At 38.8% G+C, this 22,722-nt stretch overlaps 1 protein-coding gene and 1 long non-coding RNA gene across 6 annotated transcripts; one reads left to right on the plus strand and one right to left on the minus strand.

The window, feature by feature from the left end:
• Positions 1-220: 220 nt before the first annotated feature.
• On the plus strand, positions 221-6,206 carry LOC128320447 (uncharacterized). The gene is made up of 2 exons (XR_008303963.1): positions 221-3,652; positions 4,874-6,206. It is a non-coding gene; the product is annotated as an uncharacterized LOC128320447 (long non-coding RNA).
• A 338-nt stretch (positions 6,207-6,544) lies between these two features.
• On the minus strand, positions 6,545-21,792 carry alpk2 (alpha-kinase 2). 5 transcript variants are annotated; one of them, XM_053240295.1, is made up of 13 exons: positions 21,174-21,792; positions 20,541-20,637; positions 17,292-19,516; positions 15,958-16,571; positions 13,445-14,741; positions 12,607-12,754; positions 12,018-12,148; positions 11,752-11,790; positions 10,926-11,224; positions 10,259-10,347; positions 9,766-9,983; positions 9,434-9,482; positions 6,545-9,216 (listed from the first exon to the last, which is right to left on the minus strand). In XM_053240295.1, the coding sequence occupies exons 3-13, from the start codon at positions 19,156-19,158 to the stop codon at positions 9,018-9,020; spliced, it is 4,950 nt and encodes a 1,649-aa protein (XP_053096270.1). In that variant the 5' UTR covers positions 19,159-19,516; positions 20,541-20,637; positions 21,174-21,792; the 3' UTR covers positions 6,545-9,017. The 5 variants fall into 5 exon arrangements, with proteins under 5 accessions (XP_053096270.1, XP_034167402.2, XP_026784429.3 ...); XM_034311511.2 differs by having other exon boundaries at positions 20,527-20,637; XM_026928628.3 differs by having other exon boundaries at positions 13,445-14,738; positions 20,527-20,637; positions 21,174-21,791.
• Positions 21,793-22,722: the final 930 nt, after the last annotated feature.

Below are 22,722 nucleotides of genomic sequence, written 5' to 3' on the forward strand. Positions count from 1 at the left end.
TGTGATAACAGCATGACAGTTTCGCCCTTGTCGAGATGTTTGTCTATTTTTTTTTTTTAATGAGGTTAAGGTAAGAGCGTGGGTGTGTGTGTGTGTGTGTGTAAGTGTGTGTAAGCGGACTTCTTTCATCCCTTCATCCTTTTTTTTTTTTTTTTTTTTTTTTTTAAATAAAAATGTCACCCAAAGGAGTGTATACTCTATATACTTTCTTTATATTTCTACATTTTTAAAAGGTTTTTTTTCTCTATATATTTTTATCTTAATCATCAACACAGTCTTCAATCATCAAATCTTTTTGTTTTTAAAGGTCTCAAGGCCTATACACATCTGAGAATATATATATATATATATGCATGCACAAGTGAACGGTCAGTTCTTGAAGTTGATGTGTTGGCAGCAGGTAAAATGGGCAAGTGTAAGGATCTGAGTGACTTTGACAACGGCCAAATTGTGATGGCTAGACGACTGGGTCAGATCATCTCCGAAACGGCAGATCTTGTGGTGTTCCCGGTGTGCAGTGGTTAGTACCTACCAAAAGTGGTCCAAGGAAGGACAAGCGGTGAACCAGCGACAGGGTCATGGGCTCCCAAGGCTCACTGATGTGCGTGGGGAGTGAAGACCTGTCTGATTCGATCCCACAGAAGAGCTACTGTAGCACAAACTGCTGAAAAGTTAATGCTGGCTCTGATAGAAAGGAGTCAGAACACACAGTGCAGTGCAGCTTGCTGCGTATGGAGCTGCGTAGCTGCAGAGCGGTCAGAGAGCCCATGCTGACCCTGTCCACCACCCAAAGCTCCAACAATGGACATGTGAGCATCAGAACTGGACCATGGAGCAAAGGAAGATGGCCAGGTGTGTGTACATCGTTTACCTGGGGAAGAAATGGCACCAGGATGCACTATAGGAAGAAGGCAAGCTGGCGGAGACAGTGTGATGGTCTGGGCAATGTTCTGCTTGGAAACTTTGGGTCCTGGCCTTCATGTGGATGTTACTTTGACACGTACCACCTGCCTAAACATTCCTGCAGACCGAATTACACCCCTTCATGGCAACGGTGTTCCCTAATGGCAGTGGCCTCTTTCAGCAGGTTAATGCTCCCTGCCACACTGCAAAAATTGTTCAGGAATGGTTTGAGGAACATAACAAAGAGTTCAAGGTGTTGACTTGGCCTCCAAGTTCCCCAGATCTCAATCCTGTGGGACGTGCTGGACAAACAAGTCCGATCCATGGAGGCCGCATCTCACAACTTACAGGACTTAAAGGATCTGCTGTTAATGTCTTGGTGCCAGATACCACACTCTTGTGGAGTCCAGGCCTCGACACGTCAGAGCTATTTAGTGGCACAAGGAGGAACTACACAATATTAGGCAGGTGGTTTTAATGTTATGGCTGATCGGTGTGTGTGTGTGAGAGAGAGAGGTGAAGGGAACTCAGTTCGTTCACACAGACACTCAGCCGGTTATCAGTTTCAAGGACGAGCAAATAAAAGCTGCTCAGGACATTTTATCAGACGCTCAAACATTTCCAGCGCCAACTCTCTCAAAAGCTCTGAAACAAACCTCAGGAAAATTTCAGGGAAAAAGAGGCCCAGACGTAGTAACACGGCTAGCGGGTCGGTCAGGGTGCACAGATCACACTTCTGCGAAATTATGGTGCAAAATTCATTTAATTTGTAATTTTCCACTACGAACTTTAGTCCAGCAAAAACACAAACTCACACTTTAGCTAAAGGAAGTCGGTTAGTCAAGGTCTACAATTTAATGTGTGCTTGTTTATCAGTGTTACAGGAAAATAATCAACTCCAGGTTGCTAACAGTAACTCCGCTTCATCACATCACCCTGTCGTTGATTATTTTCCTGTAACAGCTAGTCCCAAAGTGTTTTACAAAACTGCAGCTCAGTGACATTAGCTTGTAGTGTAGCACTATGTGGCTAATCTTGAAGCTACACACATTGAGACTACATGCATGACTGATGTCACCACTGTTGCTAATACACATAATAAATAATAATCAACTCCAACTCTCAACATTTTTGTCTCATTTACAACACACAATTAACAAAAAAATGCTAATTTATGACCTTTCACCTCTACTTAAAAACAGAGGAAATTCATAAAACACTTTTTGTCAAAGTTTTTTCAACTGTTTTCATGCTAGTGATAATTAAAATGCTAGTAGTAGTGGGCTTTATTATGCTAGTAATATTATGCTAGTAGTAGTTAGGAGGTATGGCACCAGTGAAATATTAGCACGTTTGGGCTGGTTAGCGTGTTACTAGGAGGTGTTAGCCATGGATGCTAGTATGTTAGGGCTAGTTTGAATGCTAGTAATGGATGATAGTATTACTAGAGGTTATTAGTATGTTAGGTGTGTTAGTAGTTAGTAGTTAATGTTAATATTTTAGGGCTGCTTAGTATTTTAGTAGTACACTTTAGTAAATTATGCTAGTAATGTTTAGAATGCTAATAGTAGTGGACTTTATTATGCTAGTGATAGTTATAATGCTAGTAATGAACTTTAATAGGAATATATACTATACTAGTTAGTATTTTAGTAAGCTAGTGTATATTACTGGTTGAGATTAGTATGTTCAGGCTGGTTAGTATGTTTGTAGTAAGTGCTCATATGTAAGTTTATCCTAGTAGTTGATATTAGTTAAGGCTGGTTTTAGTACTGAGTAAGTTTAGTGTATGTTAGTGTGGTTGTGTATGGCTTATTAGTTATTAGTAAGTTATCCCTGGTTAGTGTGTTACTAGTAAGGTAGTAGTTTGTCATAATAGTTGACAGTGGTTAAGGCTATAGTATAGTATGGTAGTATATATTACTACTGGATATTAGTACGTTAGAGCTGCTTAGTATGCTAGTAATGGAAGTTAGTGTATTGCTTGAGGTTATTAGTAAGTTAAGGTTTATTAGTATGTTAATAGTGCATGTTAATATGGTTCACAATCTAGTAATGGATTTTACCGTGTATGTTTGTAGTGTGTATTTCCAGTGGACATGTAATATGTTGTATTTTAATAGTCGGTGTTAGTATTTTAGGGTCAGTATGTATGCTAGTGATAGATATTAGTATGAGTCAGTTAGGATAAGTGAGAAGTGCGTGTCAGTATTTTAGGGCTGGGTTTGTGTGTTAGTACTGAACGCTAGTCAATTAGCATTAGCTTGTATGCTAGTAGTGAATGTTTGTTGTAGTAGACTTGAGTAATGTGCAGTTAGTGACTCTGAGCGATGTCGGAAGGTCCTCTCTCTCTCTTTTTTTTCCTGGCGGTTGCGGTTTTTGGGTGAGTGACCTGCACTCCACGTTGTGAGCTGATCAATAGCGCTCAGAGCTTATCTCTCACTTCCATTTACTGTTTGACTAAAAGCCTCGGAGGCCACATAAAGAGGAGCAGAAGGGAGCGGACCGACCTGAACTTAGCTCATATCGTCCAAATGAACTGCTGCTGTTTCGTCCGAGCGCACGGAAGATCACTGGTGTAGGGATGATAGTAAAGTCTGCTGGAATTTGTAGGGCCTTTTTCAAGGCCTTTTTATTTTTGGTTTTGTTTTTTAACCATATGGCAGTGTTAGTTTTGTTATTTAGTGATTTCACATGCTGTGGAGACCTGAAAGCTTGATGACGGCCATCTTTATAACTGGATCCAGAGGTGGGTTGAAATTAGATCATCAATAGTTTATTAATTTATAAATCTCTTAGCAAGATTTCTCTATAGGAGAGAAACTTGTCGTGTCTTGTTAACAATTTACAAGATCTTGTAAAAAAGAAAAAAAAAAAACTTTTCCCATAAAATAGGAAGGCTGTTACAATATAATGAGAAAAATATGGATGTAGTTTATCCATCTGTTTTATAATGTTCAGTCCATGTTGCACTGATTTTCAAAATTTCATGTTTCATGTTCAAAATTTCATAAAGGTCAAATATATAAAAAGCATTGTAAATCTAATTCATATCATTTTCCTCCTGCTACTTTTCTCAGGCTAAAAAATCTGAAGTGTTAAAAAATTGACATCTTCGTATTAAAAGGCAAATTTAAAATAAATGATAAAAGACTAAAAAACATTTAGTGACCTGTAGAGCTCAGTCACACAGTCAGTTAAGTAATGAATAACGTGTGTGGACTGTGTGTGGAGCTGCTACGGTGTGGTGTGATGTTACTCTTCCCACCCTGAGGTTGATTACTTTCCTATAACAGCACATCCTTAAGTGTTTTATTCCTCTTATACCACAGCAGTTTACCAACCATTGCTATTTTTATTTATTAAAGAATCAAACATTATACTTTTTATGCATTTATTACTACATTTAATGTTGCAGAAAGTCTGCAAAACAAGTTAGTTCCTGTTCTCACTTATGTTACAGCAGCTATAAACAGTCGTTCCCTCACCAGCCTCTCTTTATTCTCTCTCTTCACGTTAATAAGACACAAAAACGCAGCTTGTCATGTTACTGAGAAACCACAAAACGTAAACTCCTCTCTCTTCGGGATGTCAGATAACTAAAAGTTACAGCTTTACCTCTGACACTGGAGACTCCTTCCATAAATGTTAAATACACATCCCCTTACAGAAAACTTCATCATATCAATCAGTTTTTAATCCGTTTATTATTAGTGGAGTGTTCGCCCTGTGAATGAGCTGTTACTATAGAAACGTATTAGAACATTAGTGCTTTAATATAAACGTGTGATATGCAGCTGCACTACTGTCAGAGCTGCTGCTAGAGAAAATTAATCAACACCTTCTGACCAATCAGTATCCAGAAATCAACAATGCTGTGGTATCATGATGCTCATTAAACTACAAATAATTGTATGTTGTTTATTGGATGTTTAACTCTCTCTCTCTCTCTCTCTCTCTCTCTCTTTAGGCCATGTGTTTGTTTGTGTCTCCTCTCTCTCTCTCTCTCTCCGCAGCTATGGAGTGTGACAATGGTGTTTGTGTCATGTCCAATCAAACGCCATTATCACACTAAATAACTACGGCGTGACCATCAGACCACACACACACACACACACACACACACACACACACACTTCATCAGCAGGACGGGGACTGCCATTCACCGAGGATGTGTGATTCATCAGTGTGTCATGTATGTGTATGTGTGCCATCTAACCTTTCCACTCGCGTCAGTGATCCGTGTTGACATCACGGTTATCTCTCTAACAGACAGATATAAATAGTTTGCTGTGTGTTTATACGGCATGTGACGATAATATAATATCTGTCCAGTTATAGTCTTAATGAATACACAATGCTATAATTGTGCATGTTGAATATCTTGACATATCATATAACTGATATTTCAGTTATACAAGCCTGTAGCCTAAATATAGCCACAGCGCTGTTGAATTCTGGACTCTGATTGGTCAGGAGGTGTTGATTAGTTTTCTATAACAGCAGCTCTGACAGTAGTGCAGCTGGGTTTATATCAATGCGCTCGTTCTAATACGTTATCGATTCTCTACTAACAACTTACACAGGAACTTGTATGGTGGATTATCCACATCATCTAAGACTAATAATAAATAGATTTTAAAAATCTGTTGATATTTAATATATAAAATCTTATAATTGTTGATATTTCTGTAAGCAGATGTTTATTTAACATTTTTGGAATTGTATATGGGGCCAGATATGGATCTTAGTGTGAAGTACTGAAATATATCTGGTAGGTTTCCCACACAGTTTCTATGTAATTACTGATTAATAATTTTTTTAAAAAACTACCTATTTAATTAAGGTCTGAATAAATATTGCACATGCCATGTTTCTACATAAATATGCACTTCAATGTCCAACATGCAACATACATACCTGACATTACTACATGAACTACCTGTGAAATACCAGGGAGTAAATTCAAAAATCATTCAAAATCAGTAGGAAAGCAGCATATCTTGCATGACTGATCACATTTTGACCTGTTACCCTGTTCACACTGCAACTTGACTCTTGTTCCATTTAGCTTTGGCATATCTATGAACCTGCAACTCGATCTACAGAAAACAGACCAGGGATTCATTTGAAGTCACCGACATTCCCCTGCTCAGTCTCATCTTTGCGTAATAAAATACTCGAAGGACAATCATGTTTTTCTCCCACAGTCGAATCGTTTTCATGAAATACAGAGAACAAAAATCTGTGTAAATGGTGCATTTATGCCATTTTTTGTTAATTGATTAAAAAAATAGGTTTTACTCCCAGCTCTTTAAACTTTTTTAACTTAAGTAAACGTCTAAGTCTAATTTTTTATGCAGGCTCCATGTGAGAAATTTGCCTCCTGGGCTGAAATGTTCCTGTGGGTGAAATGTCATATGTAACATACCTCCTTAAAAAACTTCATCATCTTCATGTGCAGTGAAATGCAAACCCCTTGAGGTGAAATGAGAAAGAACAAGAAGATATTTAATGTGTTTGTTTGATAGCAAAAACATTTCTACCCAGTGGTGATGTCATTTTTTGTCATCAGTTTTCTTCTTGATTTGCATAGATGAATGTCCTGAGCTCTAATGTCACAATGAGTTTAAATAAAACATTTATAAACAAGAAAAATCCCAAGATTTAATGTATGAGAATTATTCAAAAGAATCCAGGTCAGTTCAACACAAAAACATTTTCTCCTCGACCAGATTTGTCATGAGGGTCATAAAACTTGCGCAAATTGTAAGTAAATACTACTTTTGCCGATGGCAAATAAATCAGTATGACCTGCTACACGTGGCAGGTGTGTGTATAACGTTTCAGAATGTCAGGCGTCTCTGGAAACCTGGCCGAGGTTCACATTCTTTCTGAGGCAGGAGGACAGCTGGCTTTATCACTGAGCAGGAGATGTTTTTATCACCATTCACCACCATGCCACTTTCCTCAAGCTACCTCACTCACAAAAAAGGGACTTTGTAGTTCAATGAGTTGCCATTACAAAAATATATACACCCTTATATTAAATAGTGAATATAAACTATGTATAACAAAATGAATATAAATGTTAACCACAATACAAATGTCACATTTTGACTAACGTGTTTCAGGTACATTAAGTGTTTGCTTCATGCAATTTAACACTTACTTCAAGAATACTTCACATGTTCATTGAAACTTCCTGAATGAGATTAAAGGAACAGTTCAGCCAAAAATCCAATGCACCCAATATAAAAACTGCTTTATTGTATTTTTGGCTAAATTGTTCCTGAATGATAGTGTGACAATATGCAGCCTGTTGGATTTATGGATCACATTGACTTGCAAAAGTCATTATTTCTCCTAATGCATATGCACAGCAAACAATGACACGCTAGTCTATCAGACCTATATGACACAGCTGTATAACATCAGCATATGATGCAGCTGCGTAACATCAGCATATGGCACAACTGTATAACATCAGCATATGGCACAACTGTATAACATCAGCATATGGCACAACTGTATAATATCAACATATGATGCAGCTGTATAACATCAGCATATGGCACAACTGTATAACATCAGCATATGGCACAACTGTATAACATCAGCATATGACGCAGCTGTATAACATCAGCATATGATGCAGCTGTATAACATCAGCATATGATGCAGCTGTATAACATCAGCATATGATGCAGCTGTATAACATCAGCATATTGCACAACTGTATAACATCAGCATATGGCACAACTGTATAACATCAGCATATGGCACAACTGTATAACATCAGCATATGGCACAACTGTATAATATCAACATATGATGCAGCTGTATAACATCAGCATATGGCACAACTGTATAACATCAGCATATGGCACAACTGTATAACATCAGCATATGACGCAGCTGTATAACATCAGCATATGGCACAACTGTATAACATCAGCATATGGCACAACTGTATAACATCAGCATATGGCACAACTGTATAACATCAGCATATGACGCAGGAGTATATGAATATATTACACAGCAGTACATCATCAGTATATGACACAGTACTATATCATCAGCATAAAGCACGGAAGTATATCATCAGCATATGATGCAGCAGGATGTCATCTGTATATGGCAGAGCAGCATACCATCAGCATCTAGCACAGCTGTATATCATCTGTATATGGCAGAGCAGCATACCATCAGCATCTAGCACAGCTGTATATCATCTGTATATGGCAGAACAGCATATCATCAGTATATGATGCAGCTGTATATCATCAGCATATAGCACAGCAGCATATCATCTGCATCTAGCACAGCTGTATATCATCTGCATATGATGCAGCTGTATATCATCAGCATATAGCACAGCTGTATATCATCAGCATATAGCACAGCAGCATATCATCTGCATCTAGCACAGCTGTATATCATCTGCATATGATGCAGCTGTATATCATCAGCATATAGCACAGCTGTATATCATCTGCATCTAGCACAGCAGCATATCATCAGCATATAGCACAGCTGTATATCATCAGCATATAGCACAGCTGTATATCATCAGCATATAGCACAGCTGTATATCATCTGCATCTAGCACAGCAGCATATCATCAGCATCTAGCACAGCTGTATATCGTCTGTATATGGCACAGCTGTATATCATCAGCATCTATCACAGCTGTATATCATCAGTATATGGCACAACTGTATAACATCAGCATATAGCACAGCAGCATATCATCTGTTTATGGCAGAGCAGCACATCGTCTGTTTGTTTATGGCAGAGCAGCATATCATCTGTTTATGGCAGAGCAGCATATCATCTGCATCTAGCACAGCTGTATATCATCAGCATCTAGCACAGCAGCATATCATCTGTATATGATGCAGCAGTTTATCATCTGCACATGATGCAGCAGTATATCATCTGCACATGATGCAGCAGTATATCATCTGCAAATGAAACACAGTACATAAGAACTTAACAGTACAAAAAGATCACGTGTCATAATGTCTTTGAAACCAACTCCCAGATTCACCCTGACGTAACTTCACAGCATTTATGCACAGTGCCCTGTGTTAAGGGCTGGCGTCCTATCAGGATTTGCCCTTGAGACTGGGGCCAAAAGGCTTTTTCCTGGCGGCAGGTTGTGCTTTGGGTTTGGGAGGGGTGGTCCGTTTGGCTTTGGGCTGCAGTGACGTGAGGCCGAGCAGCTCGCAGAAACGGTTACACTGATGAAGAGCTTTAAACTGGTCGATGAACGATGTGGAACAGTTTCCTTTAAATCCTTTATAACTGCACACAAACATAAACACAAACACAGAACCTTTAAACCTTACAGAATATTCAGCGTCAGATACCAACAACGTCATATACCATTGTTAATATGTATACATTTTATTTTTTAGTTATTAATGCATCTAGTAAGTATAAATCATTTATATATACGTTTTTGGTCAAATTAACAATATAAAATTCATATAAAATGAAATAGCACGTATTAAGAACTTACCCTTTTTTGCAGGTGGCAATTCCAACATCTGTCAGCTTCATACCTACACCTGAACATAAATAAAGACCTTCCATAAGTGATCTGGTGGTGATCTGATGATCAAATGATCAAATTGTCTGGTGGTGATCTGACAGTGATTTGTAAGGGATATCAAAGTGATCTGTAGGTGATCTTTATGCAATCTAAAATGAATCCATATGGGTGTAGAAGTGATCATTTACTCAGGGCTCTTGGAATTGTTTGCACCTCCTTTGCCTTTACAACACGTCTTTCTGTAGGTAATCTATAAGTGATCGTAACATAATCATAAAAGAATCTATAAGTGATCTCACCCTGCATATCAGTAACCAGCAGGTTTCCATCAGTCTGTGTGTAAACCCAGTGCTGGAAAGCACAGCATTTCTGTCCCGCCTCTGAGTCTCTCCTCATCAGGTTGATCTCTTTCCCATCCTTCACAGAGTATTTTACAAAATCTCCGATCAGTTCCTCCTCCAGCGTCGCGTACGGGACGGCATTAGATGGCCGGTGCACCAGAAAAATGGGGATGATTCTGAAAAATATACACAAGCGTCATCATTACACCTCTCACATCCTATACATTACGTTATAAAGGAGAAACTCGACAGAATTTTTTCTCATTGTAATAAAAGGCATTAAACATCTGAGTGAACAACAGATCACCTAGAGATGGCTCACAAATAACTTACTAATTACTCAAAGGTTACTTTACGCCTTGTATATTGCTTACATATCACTTATAGATTGCTTACAGATTACTTATCAGTTTTTCAAAGGCCTGTAAGTGCTAACATGTTTTGTACTCACTCAGGAACTTCTCCAAAGGATTCTGCAGATTTGGCCACGTTGGTGTAGGCTTTAATGTATTCCCTGGCCGTGTTCTGCACATAACACTCCTGAGGAAAATTACAGCAGGACATTAGTCCCTAGCTACACTCATAGAAAAGCATTCTTTAAGGGGTTCTTTGTACTGTATTGTAAATAAATTTCACTAACATCCTTGGAGGGTGAAAGTTAACAGGTGCTCCCTTCAAAAAAATGTGAAGCCATTATCTTTTCAATCTGCTGCTATATAACACCAGAAGAGGAAAACATACAAGGCTAACTGCTTTATTCTGTAAACATTGTTTAACAGATGGCCTTGATTGGCTGTATCTCTCTCAGTGACAGAGGAGAGAAGAAATCCGTTCCTCCCACCCAGAGATCAGGATCATTTTTCAGCAGTCAATAAATTCAATATTTAAAAAAAAAAAATTAAGCCTTTAAAACTGTTGTGCTAGGCTTAGAACATTTTTTACTTATTTTTATTTTGTACCTTACGTTTTAGGCTTTTTTATTTTATCAAAAGTTATGCAAAACAGAATTGTCCGTATTTTATAATTTTGAGTTTTGGTTCAATTAAATTTGCAGAACATTTTGCTAACTTTTTTTTGTTTCAGCAGGTCCAATTCATGTTCATTGGTACGGCTCTCACCTCCACAGCGAGGTTGTAGTTCTTCTGGATGACCTCGTCGTTGTTCAGGGTGCCATAGCCGATGGAGCTGTGCACTTTGAGCACACAGGCGTGTCCGGGGCCAAACAAAGGCGTCATGCTGGTGCGCACCATTGTCCTGAACGCTTTCCGGTGCATTCCCTCACCAAAGTGAGCCTTCTCAGTCACAATGCTGGTGTGCTGCTGCTCTCCAAAATACTGATCGGACAGGATGTCATCCTTAAAGAGAAGAGGAGTGCAAGACACATCCTCTTCCTCCCCATCTATCGCTTTACGCTCAGCTGAGAGAGAAAAAAGAGAGAAGGGAAGATAAAGGGAAGAGAATGGGAGAGAACACACACTATTTTATAACGATTCTATGACTATGTTCATGTAGAAAAAAGCTTCATTGAAAAGCTTTCAGTAAGAAATTTGCACAAGCATACATTAAAATAAAATATAGATTAAAATGCAAATTATTAAGAGATTTTAAACTCCTATGTTTGCGAAATGTGTGTGTTGTGCTGTATCAATAGGAGACCTTTAAAAGACAGGAAAGTCTCAGAAAAAGGTTGAAAATGATAAGAGAAATGTCTCTGAACGTTGAGAGATGTTGGTCTATGGACAGTCTCTCACTGATGCATCATGACACACACGTTTGTCTGTAATTATGAAACTCATCTCTGTCTATAGAGAATAAAAACCAACCAAGTGTGTAAGTCATTTTAAAGGTGGTCAGTGAGATTATGTTCACAGAGTCGTAGTTCTCCTGTGAGTTTCCTCTCTACTTTTAGGATCTAGAGGAGAGTAAGGTGAAATGATGGCTCACCTGGTGTGTCATGGTTCGGGATGACGAGTTCCATGAGCACTGAGAAGAGAAGAGAAAGACAAACCATTAGACATCACTGAATTAGTGCTGATCATGTGACTGTTTCAACAAGACTAAACCCCAATCAGATTTAGCAGTGTGCTCATTTAATATCAGCTCATAAACATGAACAAGTGTTTGGCTTCTTTTCACTTGTAGTAAACATTTAAAATGCTTAATATCAGAGTTGGAGCAGAACTTTAAGCTCTGACTGAGAAGATTCTCACCTTCTGATGTCAGGTGATAGTCTGAGGTGGACACTGACCCGAGAGCACTGGTCAGAGTACAGCGATAAAAACCCAAATCCTTACTGCAGGCTTTCACCACCGACAGAGAGAGCCGACCATCATCTCCCACCCTGAAGTGGAAGAGACACAGAGACAGAACTAACTGTGAGATAATAGTGTGCATTATAGAACCAAAAGAGATTCTTATTTAGTTTGTACTGCAGTGTTGAATTCTTGATTGTGATTGGTCAGAAAGTGTTGATTAATTAACTGTTTCTATAGTAACAGGAACTTGTACGTCAGACGTTCCACATAAATGGATTACAAATATGTAATCATTGATATAGTGAGGTTTTCTGTAAAGAGACGTTTAATGTACGTTTATGGAAGGAGTCTCCAGTGTCAGCGCTTTTGGTAAAGCTGTAACTTTAAGTTATCCGACATCTTCAGGATGGAGGAGTTTACACTTTGCGGTTTCTTGGAAATGTGACAAGCTGAATTTTTGTCATATTAATTTCATCAGGGAGAAAAAAGAGAGACTGGTGAGGGAATGTCTGTTTAATTTTTTAAAAAAATGAAAAGTTCTTACTTCATCTTTTCCTCACACAGCGTTGCTCCTTCTTTCACCCATATGATGGAGGAATCGCTCACGATGGGACTGAAGCGGCACCACAGCGAAATGCTCTGAGGATCATCAACGACTGGAGCTGCTTCAATCTCAGATATGACACGTGGGACTACACAACACACACACACACACACACACACACACACACACAAGAAGTGTTTAATGTCAGAGACACGGCCATACCTGCCTCAGTTCTCTCATATTTAGCACATTTCACTGTAACATGCACATTAAACTCATATTTAACCAAAGACAGAAACGCACTCGGCGATCTACAGAGTCCAGCACATTTGGTGACTGAAGTCCACTTATAGCCACCAGTTTAGCACCGTCCAGACTACACGTGTAATTCATCACACTCCTGTCTCTTTAAACAGATTCGTAAAGACTTGCTCATCTGCTTTTTGACTCTGTAGGACACACTGTTGTCTATAAACACGAAAAAAATGTTGTGTCAGAGTCAAAACTGCCGTAGCTACATCACCTTCTTTTCTTTAGAACATGGTTTGGTGTCACTTCGGTAGGAGGCGTGGTCTAAAGTCTGATGGTAGAGGTTGTATATGAAGAGATTTCGGTGATAAATTTCACATTTGATTTGGGTGCTATTTTATGGAATTGCTGAGCCAGATGGTTCAGACATGTAGTTTGTACATTGTATAATTATTTGGTAGCTACATTACCCGTGTGGTTCCAGTACAAAGCTAAAAAAAACTTTTATTTTTGGCTGAAATGTTCTCGAAAATTAATACACATATTAAAAAATCTTTGAATTATCTAAAATTTTAAATAATCCTGGTACCTTCTTTAGGTGTCTGAATCTTCTCTTTCACCACATCTTCCTTTTTCTTCTGCTGGAAGATAGCAGGAAGCTGCGGCCTCGTCCTAATCGATATGGATCCAGGTTTGTCCCCAGATATGCGTCTGCGTTTGACGATGTCATCGTCCAGTGCACCAGGCAGACATGTGCTTGATGTTTCTGTACTCGGTTTTGTTTTCTCTTCAGATGCTTTATCGTTTTCATTCGACGCCTTTCCCTCATATTTTGCGAGTTTCTCTCTCACCTTGCTCGGTTGCGTTGTTGCCGTCTCGTTTTTAGGTTTTGCGTTTTTTGGCTTTGTTCCATTTTCCACTTCAAGCAGCGGCTCATTTTCAACCTTTGCTACTCCATGCTTCTTTTTCTTCTTCCCCTGAGATCTGGATGTGACCTTCTCTGTTATTACGATAGTCTCGATCATGGTCACTGTGCTTTCCTCTGCACCTCTGGACTCTTCACCATGTGATTCTGGTCTCACGTTCTCTCTTTTCTTGGTTTGACAGCCAAGCTGTTGGTTGTTGCTCGTTTTGTCCTTGTGTTTATTCGAACGTGTCTTGTTCTCAGATGACGTTTTCTGAGTTTTATGAGGCATCTTGCTGTCTCTTTCACAGCTTTGTTTTACTTCCCAGCTTACTTGTTTTATAGCCGACCAATCCTCAGGGTGGTTCTTAAAGCTCAGAATGTCATCCACGTCTAAAGTCACGTATGCTACGTGCTTTTCCTCACAGATCATTAACTGCTCCCCTGTGGGTAAGATCAGCGTCTGAAGTTCCGAGCTGACGTCATCGGCCTCTGTTTTGTACTTTGGGTCTTCATAAGACGACAGAGATGGACCCTGATCCCCAGTTTTCTTCGTGATGTCACCAAACTGGTTGTCTGATGACTCGCTTGTGGATTTTCCGCTGGCTCTTGGTGTCAGATCTGGTCTAATTTCATCATTGATCCCTGCAAGGCACAGTTTTAAGGATGTCCTTGATTCCTCTGGATCCTCTTTCAAGTGGAGGAATGACGTTCCAATAGTGATCGGAGTAAGCGGCATAATAAAATCCACCTCTCCTACGTTAGGAAACACACATGACCTGCTGTCTTTAATGTGTGTCGCGTCACTCCTGTTCACTCCTTGCATGCGTGTCAGGTGATCTGCTTCATAGCTGTTGAGGAGATGAACCTCTGACTCTGGCGTGATGGGGTGACACGAGAAGCTCAAGGCACCATGATTCCTTTCACCTTTTTCCTCGAAGGCTGTGTCTTCAGTTACTTTCCAGACTGCATTGCTCTTCTGCTATCGGAAAAGAATATTCTGTAAAAGGTTATCGAAGCCATAAAATGGAAAAGAAACATGAAGTCATAAATGGAAAAGAACATGAAGACCCTTGAAGAGATAGAAATAGACAGAAGTCTATAGAATGATAGATCTTTGCATCTGATCCTGTCTCTCCTTCATGCTCAATGCTTTAAACCATTTGCTTCATACCTCACTTAACTTCACTTGATCCCTCTCCTTTCTGTCCTCCCTGCTTTTTCATTCACTCCAGCAAGGCACATACAGTTGTCCAAGGCAAGGTTCATTACTATTATGGGGACCTGAGGAGCAACGCAACATTCTGAGCCGAGCCAATGGCAGCAATCCTGACTTTTCCTTGGGCTCGTGTTTCAATTTTCAGCTGTGCTCTATCACTCAGTTTCCTCTGACACACCCCCACTGCCCTGTCTCTATCTCTTCTCCTTTCTCTCCTTCTGCTTTACTCTGTGTGTGTGTGTGTGTGTGCACTTATCTAGTGCCCTCTGTAATTAGACCCCATTTGTGTTTATCTGTTTTTAACCCTGTCTCTTACTCTCAGCGTCTCAGCAGTCGCTGTCACTATAGTGTGTATATTTATGTGAACTGACTGCAGGGGAGTGAAAGTGTGTGAATGTGTGTTGCTTAAGTGGAGTTACTGTTACCACCCCAAAGCTGATTGTTTTCCTATAACAGCACATCCCAACATGTTTATTCCTCTTATAGCACAGCATTTACCAACCATTTTTATTTATTAAAGTATGACATTTTCCTTTTTATCTGTTTATAGTTACATGTAATGTTGTGGAACATCTGCAAACAAGTTAGATTCTTTTAGCACTTATTTTATAGCAGATATAATCAGTCATTCCCTCACCATCCCCTCTCTTTTTTTCTCTCACTCTAAGTAAATTAAAAAAAACATTTTGTCATGTTACCAAGAAACCACAAAGCATACATTTCTCTGTCCTGAAGATGTCGGAAAACTTAAAGGTACTTAAAGGTACATGCTCAGCTCTGGACATTTTCTTTAAAAGGCATTTCACACCACACACATACAGGTTGTTTATATTTTCACTGCATTTGCAATTTTCTGCCCAGACAGCAGATGGTGCTAAAAATGACAAACTTATGCTTTAAGAATAAACAGAAATAACAGTTTTACCGGGTGGTACAAAGAGAGCTGTATAATACATCCTACAGAGTGAAATTAGCTTACCTTGGATACAAAGGCACACTTGTTTTCCGGTTTTCCTTCTGTGCAATCATTCCGAGAGTCTTCTGCCTTTTCCTGTAAACCTGACTGTGTCTCTCCTTCCTTGTCTTCTGGGAAATCCTGAGTCCTGTTCATATCTAAATTAGTGTAAAGGCTATTCTCTCTCTCCTCCCTGTGTAGGAGAGACAGGTCTGTTGGAGGACTAGTGGAGTTTTTTATCAGCATTTTGCCCTCAGAATCTCCATCTCCTACTTCTAAGGAGCTTTCCGGGCCCGTGGTCTTCTGCTTGGTCATGTCCTGGATAGCCATGGAGAACTGATGCTGAGACTCAGGACTTCTCATAGTGGGACAATCTTCTGGAAGAACACTAACAGACTGGATCCAGTCTGATAAAGCACTGGCCCAGCTGTCAGAAGATGACCACCTCTCAATGGTAGGCAGTTCCAAGGAACCAATCTTAGCTTCCATTTTTGAGGTTCTTGTGTTATCTGAAGATGCTGCGGTGGGACAGGAGGCTGGAAGATGTCCCCACTCATCCAAAGCATCAACCCACAACTCATTAGACATGTCACTTCTGTCCATCACTTGTGTCACCTCTGAGTGATCTTCGTCAATCCCTGGAAGAAAATGAAAACTGCAGCTCAAATGAAGTGCTTCATTAAAGCTGTAAATATTCCCAGCTTTTTTACAGACAAAATTTAACTATGGAATTTCCCCAATTGTTACTTGTATTTAATATCTAAAAAATACCCATCAACCCTCAGTACACACTAGGCAACTGAGAAATATGCTAGCTAGCTTGCATGCAGCTCAGACATCTTTTATGCATCTAATATAATGTACAATGTAAAGGCAGAGTGAGAGCAGAAATGAGGTGAAACAGGGATGAATATCAACATTTTCCTCAGAGGTGCTGGTAAATTACTAATAAAAGATTTCATATGATTGAAATTCCCATGTGAAAACTGCATTTGAACTTGGAAATTTAAAGCTCTTAGGAAGTTTTGATTTCCATTGTCAGGAATACGACAAGAGTGGGCTGTTCATGTCAAAAAAAAAAAAAAAAAAAACACGTCCATGTTTGAATGTAACATTTCTTTCAAATAGAATTAAATAGAAAGTGAATACAATTGTGAATCATACTGTATTTCATTATATCACATTTAAAATGTACTGTATTGAATCAAATGTATCTTTCATATATTAGATAATAGACCACGTAGACCAAAGTTTTTTCCTGTAATATTAAAAAAGCTAATTTGAACACAATGATTTATAACTAAAGAATTCAATTCTGCACAGACGAAAGTATGTGAAAGTGATCTGGTGTGTCTCACCTTCCTCAGTCTTAGATGGGATTATGATTTGTGTGTGAGGGAAGCTGGAGATTAGCAGGTCTACGTCAGAGTTATTTTCAGGCGTGAGGTCCACTGTCATGTCTGGAACATGGTCTTCTAAAATACAAGATGCTGATTCCATTTCTGTTTTTGCATTTACAGTACGAGACATCTGGGTCACGTCATTCTCCGCCAAATTAGCAGCTGAGTCAGTCAAAATGTCTGACATTGCATTGTTGTCATTGGCCTCCAGGGTCTTATTATTACTGAGCTCTGCTGAATAGAGGGGGAAGGGTTGCTGTAGTAGGCCTGAAGCATCACCTAAAATGCCACCAATTTCTACATTAATGCTCTGGACATTGTCTTCTAAAACTTCTCCAATTTTTGAGTCAGTGCTTTGGACAGTGTCCTCTAAAACACCATGTATTTCTGAGTCAGTGCTTTGGATAGTGTCCTCTAAAATGCCCCCAATTTCTGAATGAGAAGTTTGAGTTTTATCCACTACAAAGCCACAAATTTCAGAATCGATATGATAGACATTCTCCTGTGTTTGGATACTGTCCTCTAAAATACCATGTATTTCTGAGGCAGTACTTTGGACAGTGTCCTCTAAAATACCACACATTTCTGAGTTATTGCTTTGGACAGCATCCTCTAAAATACATTCAATTTCTGAGTCATTGCTTTGAAAATTGTCTTCTAAAATACCACCAATTTCTGAGTCTTTGCTTTGGACATTGTCCTCTAAAATACCACCAGTTTCTGAGTTATTGCTTTGGACAGTGTCCTCTAAAATACCACCAATTTCTGACTCTTTGCTTTGGAGACTGTCCTCTAAAATACCACCAATTTCTGAGTCATTGCTTTGGACAGTGTCCTCTAAAATACCACCAGTTTCTGAGTTATTGCTTTGGACAGTGTCCTCTAAAATACCACCAATTTGTGACTCTTTGCTTTGGACAGCATCCTCTAAAATACCACCAATTTCTGAGGCAGTACTTTGGACAGCATCCTCTAAAATACATTCAATTTCTGAGTCATTGCTTTGGACAGTGTCCTCTAAAATACCACCAGTTTCTGAGTTATTGCTTTGGACAGTGTCCTCTAAAATACCACCAATTTCTGACTCTTTGCTTTGGACAGCATCCTCTAAAATAGCACAAATTTCTGAGTTATTGCTTTGGAGACTGTCCTCTAAAATACCACCAATTTCTGACTCACTGCTTTGGACAGTGTCCTCTAAAATAAAAGCAATTTCTGATTCATTGCTTTGGACAGTGTCCTCTAAAATACCACCAATTTCTGAGTCTTTGCTTTGGACAGCATCCTCTAAAATACCACCAATTTCTGAGTCAGAATTGAGAGCTCTTGTCACTACAAAGTCATGTATTTCAGAACCAATGTGATAGACGTTCTCCTGCAAAATGCTACTAATTTCACTAATATCCTGCACAGTCTCTCCAGCTATACCCTTTATTTGAGGGTCAACATGTTGGACAGCTTCATCCATGAGGTAATTCCTGTGTGTGTCAGCGTTATAAACAGTCCTGCTAATCCAGGCAGGATGGAATTCAGTGTTTGGTATGTCATCTATTGTGGTGGTCTCACTGTTGGGGTCCAGCGATGGTGACTCATCCTGGGATTGCCTATTTGTAGGTGCTGTATTTACAGCCTTTTGGCACTGCCTATTCTCAGGTACTTCATTCTCTTGATTCCTTGATGTCATATGGTCATTTGGATTCAGAGTGGCATTCTGATGACCTTTTGGGAGGATGTTAGATTTATTTCCATCAACTTCAACATCCTGAGATGTCACATTCTCAGGCAGTTCCACAATGCCTTCATTACCATCTATTCCTTCTGACATACTCTTATTACCAAGTCAGTTGTAGGCAGGAACCTTGACTTGATATTGTCCTTTCCCACAATCTTCTGGTTCAAAATGGGGTCACCAGCAGTCCCAATTCCAGCTACTTCTTCTCTGCTAAATATTTTCCTCTGTGGTGAAAGATCCTGAAGAGGAGTCTGGATGCAAGCCTTATCTAAACATTTCCAGTTTTGGTCTCCTCTTGAACAATTTCTGAAATAGTTTCTGCACTTTGAATGAACATTGTAGTTGAAGTATCAGAAATGTTTTTTTTTTTTTTTATTTTTAGCAAAGTCAGCAAGTGAGTCGACCTGATCCGTTGTCATTTCCTTGCTAATCCTCTCTGCATATTCATCTCCTAAGAGGAACAGAAAGAGGTAAGAATACAAAAACACCAGATTAGATATGTATCAAACTAAAATAAATGTAAAGACTTAGCAATGATTTATTGCACTAGGTCAACTCCTTAGATTTTATAGCAATCCAACTGTAATGTTTCTTTTTTAAATCCACAAATGATTCTATCTTTATCTTCCTGAAGAGAAAACCCGAGGGAGGAGTGATATGGGATAATGGAGGACAGAGAAGATAATAACAAAAATTCCAGATTAGATAACACTAAGACAACGTACTTTTGTTACAGTCATGGATCCAGTTGCAACAGTAGAACGTAACCCCTATCATAGCCTAGTTTGAACTAAAACAGTCACTAAATGGTCGAGTTTAGGGACTACTAAAAAATATCAGTTGCACCAAGTAGCACTGTTTTAAAGTAGCCTTAGGTTAGAATTTAAAACTTACACCTAGTGTATCTTCTGTAAACAAACCTACTTCTGATTCAAGAATTTTTGGGTAAGAATTGTGAGCTGTGTCCACCATACAAGTCATGTATTTCAGAGTCTGTACGATAGATACTTTAGATACGATAGATACGTCTGTGAAATACTTATTTCATTAATTATAGGGGTATAATTACCCTTAATAGTGCATTTGCCATAAATGATACCACTTGCCAATTCTGCTCAAAAATGGTCATTTGTGCTAGCACCAAGTTATTGGTAGTGCAGCTTCTCATAATCTTTCTGTAATTGCATATTAAAATACTGAAAATTTAAAAAGTATGCAGCTTTAGTGTAAAAGTTTCAGCACCATAAAATAGTCAGTAAAATGCACCTTACAGTCGGAAAATATGAATATGAATTAGCCTGTGCTGTATTGTTCTTACTTTCATTATATTAGAAAATGTATAATAATAAATTATACACAATGCATATTACTATATGTTACTATATAACCAGTGAATTTAGTAGTAAATTGATTAGCACTGCCACATTAGTGTGTGTGTGTGTGTGTGTGTGTATGTTTTACCCCGCTGCACTGACAAGCTTTAATACTGTTGTCCATGTTCCATTTGTAAAGATGTATTCATAATATACACTTCTGTCTGAAGAATTTTTCATTTCCATGCTCAAGCTTCACCTGTAGTGAGAACGAGACGTAACACTGCAGCATAAACACACACAAAAAGGGAATTTTATGTGATTTGGGCAAGCAGTAATAACACTGAGTAATACTTAGAGTAACTCAGTAAAAAGGACCAAACCTTCAAACTAAAAATAACTTTTGTTTGCAACTTTACAGATTTCTAACACTAATAGAAATATCCTCGTGTAAATTATTATAAAGTATTATTTTTAAAAACATGCATTTTTGTAGCCACTTCATGAGCTTCACACACCTGGTGTAAAAGTTATTTGAACATCATTACATGTTTAATTAATACAGAAAATGCCTTCAAGGCCTTAAATGAAACGTAAATAATTCCTCACTAACAATTCACTGTTAACTTTTACGACCCCATCACACGTCTAAGCCATAAAATCTGACAAGTCCAAATAGTTTGGATATCTATTTAGACACTTCATACACACTGAGTTACAGTACTAGCCATACACACACACACACACACACACACACACACACACTAACTATTCTGTCACACAGATATTACATACCTTTTTCACATCCGAAATGGTGATTAAACTGAGCACAGAGACTCACAGTATGTTCATCTAAAGCCAGAGGATGTTGGGGGTTTGGGGCTTATTTTTATCCCTTTTTGCCCCCGTAAGTACAAAATGAGTTACCTGATAGCGTGGACATGTGCCGAGCCAGGGCACTTAACACCCCTCGGCTATATTTGCCCCACTTTCACTCTCAATCAGGATTGGGAAACATCCATGGGCATCATCCACACGACTTGTTTTGCTTTTACCATCATCCCTGTGATGAAATATCAAGACTCTGGGATCACAGTTGAGTCTGGTGTGTGAAAGCAGGAAATACACAACACTCCGGATTGTGATTGGTCAGAAGGTGTTGATTAATTTTCTATAACAGCAGCTCTGACAGTAGTGCAGCTGCATATCACAGTGTCAGCACTTTGTAAAGCTGTAACTTTACGTTTTCTGACATCTTCAGGACAGAGGAGTTTACGCTTTACAGTTTTTCAGGAACATCACAAGCTATGTTTTATTTTTAATCGTACTACCTGCAAAGAGAGAGAAAAAAGAGAGGCTGGTGAGGGAACGACTGTTTATAGCTGCTATAACGTAAGTGAGAACAGGAACTAACTTATTTGTTCTGTGTATATGTAGATTAAATGTAACTACACAAGGATAAAAGCATGTCATTCTTTCAGAAGTCAGAATTGTTTGTAGTGTTGGCAAATTGCTGCGGTATAAGAGGAATAAAACACTGTTTCAACTTTGTGGTGGCAGCAGTAGCTGTGCTTCTTCACACCACACTGAAGTTGTTGTTTTCCTACAACAGCACTGCACACAGTGGTTTATTCCTGACTCAGAGCAGGTGAATAAAGGAGCCAGGCTAGCATATAGTTAAAGTGTGAGTAAAGCTTTATAACACACCAGAGGGTTTATCAGCTCCAGTGAAGAGGCTTATTAAAGTTACACAAGTGTGAAGTATAGAAGTCTGTGAGAGCTGTACTGTGTTTGACATTAAATGGTACTTTAAAATCTCTCTCTCTCTCTCTCTCTCTCTCTCTCTCTCTCTCTCTCACACACACACACACACACACACACACACACACACACACACACACACATATAGTCAGACATAGTATACTTTAATTAAAAGAATTCCAGGTTCCATCTGTCAAATATACTACACACACACACACACACACACACACACACACACACACACACAAACTGAAAATAATTCATATTTTCAACAAATTTAGTTGGTTTTATTTCCCAAAATATAAACAAATTAGAATCCTAATTTAACCCCCTGTGACTCTGACCAGGCAGTTACTAAGGATGAATGAATGAACGCTGCAAACACATTGAATGAGCTTCATATCTGACCGCAAGCATGAATGCAGAAACCTCCTACTCACAGCTTCACATCCCACAGCATCCAAGTCCTGTTTAAAAAAAAAAAAAAACAATAGTGCATCTGTATTTGTATCTGTTTAGACACATTTCAGTTTCATCCTTAATATGTATAAACTTTATAGCGCAACATTTCTCTTATAGAACC

Source organism: Pangasianodon hypophthalmus, chromosome 15, assembly GCF_027358585.1.
Source record: "Pangasianodon hypophthalmus isolate fPanHyp1 chromosome 15, fPanHyp1.pri, whole genome shotgun sequence".
Classification (NCBI taxonomy): Eukaryota; Metazoa; Chordata; class Actinopteri; order Siluriformes; family Pangasiidae; genus Pangasianodon; species Pangasianodon hypophthalmus.

Bases quoted from the DNA above. Each gene is read 5' to 3' on its own strand.
- alpk2 (XM_053240295.1), bottom strand. From the start codon at position 19,158: ATGTCAGAAGGAATAGATGGTAATGAAGGCATTGTGGAACTGCCTGAG. The intron at 14,742-15,957 runs GTAAGCTAATTT...CTTTTCCGATAG, and splicing joins AGTGTGCCTTTGTATCCAAG to CAGAAGAGCAATGCAGTCTG. The intron at 11,791-12,017 runs GTGAGAATCTTC...TTCTCTTCTCAG, and splicing joins CTATCACCTGACATCAGAAG to TGCTCATGGAACTCGTCATC.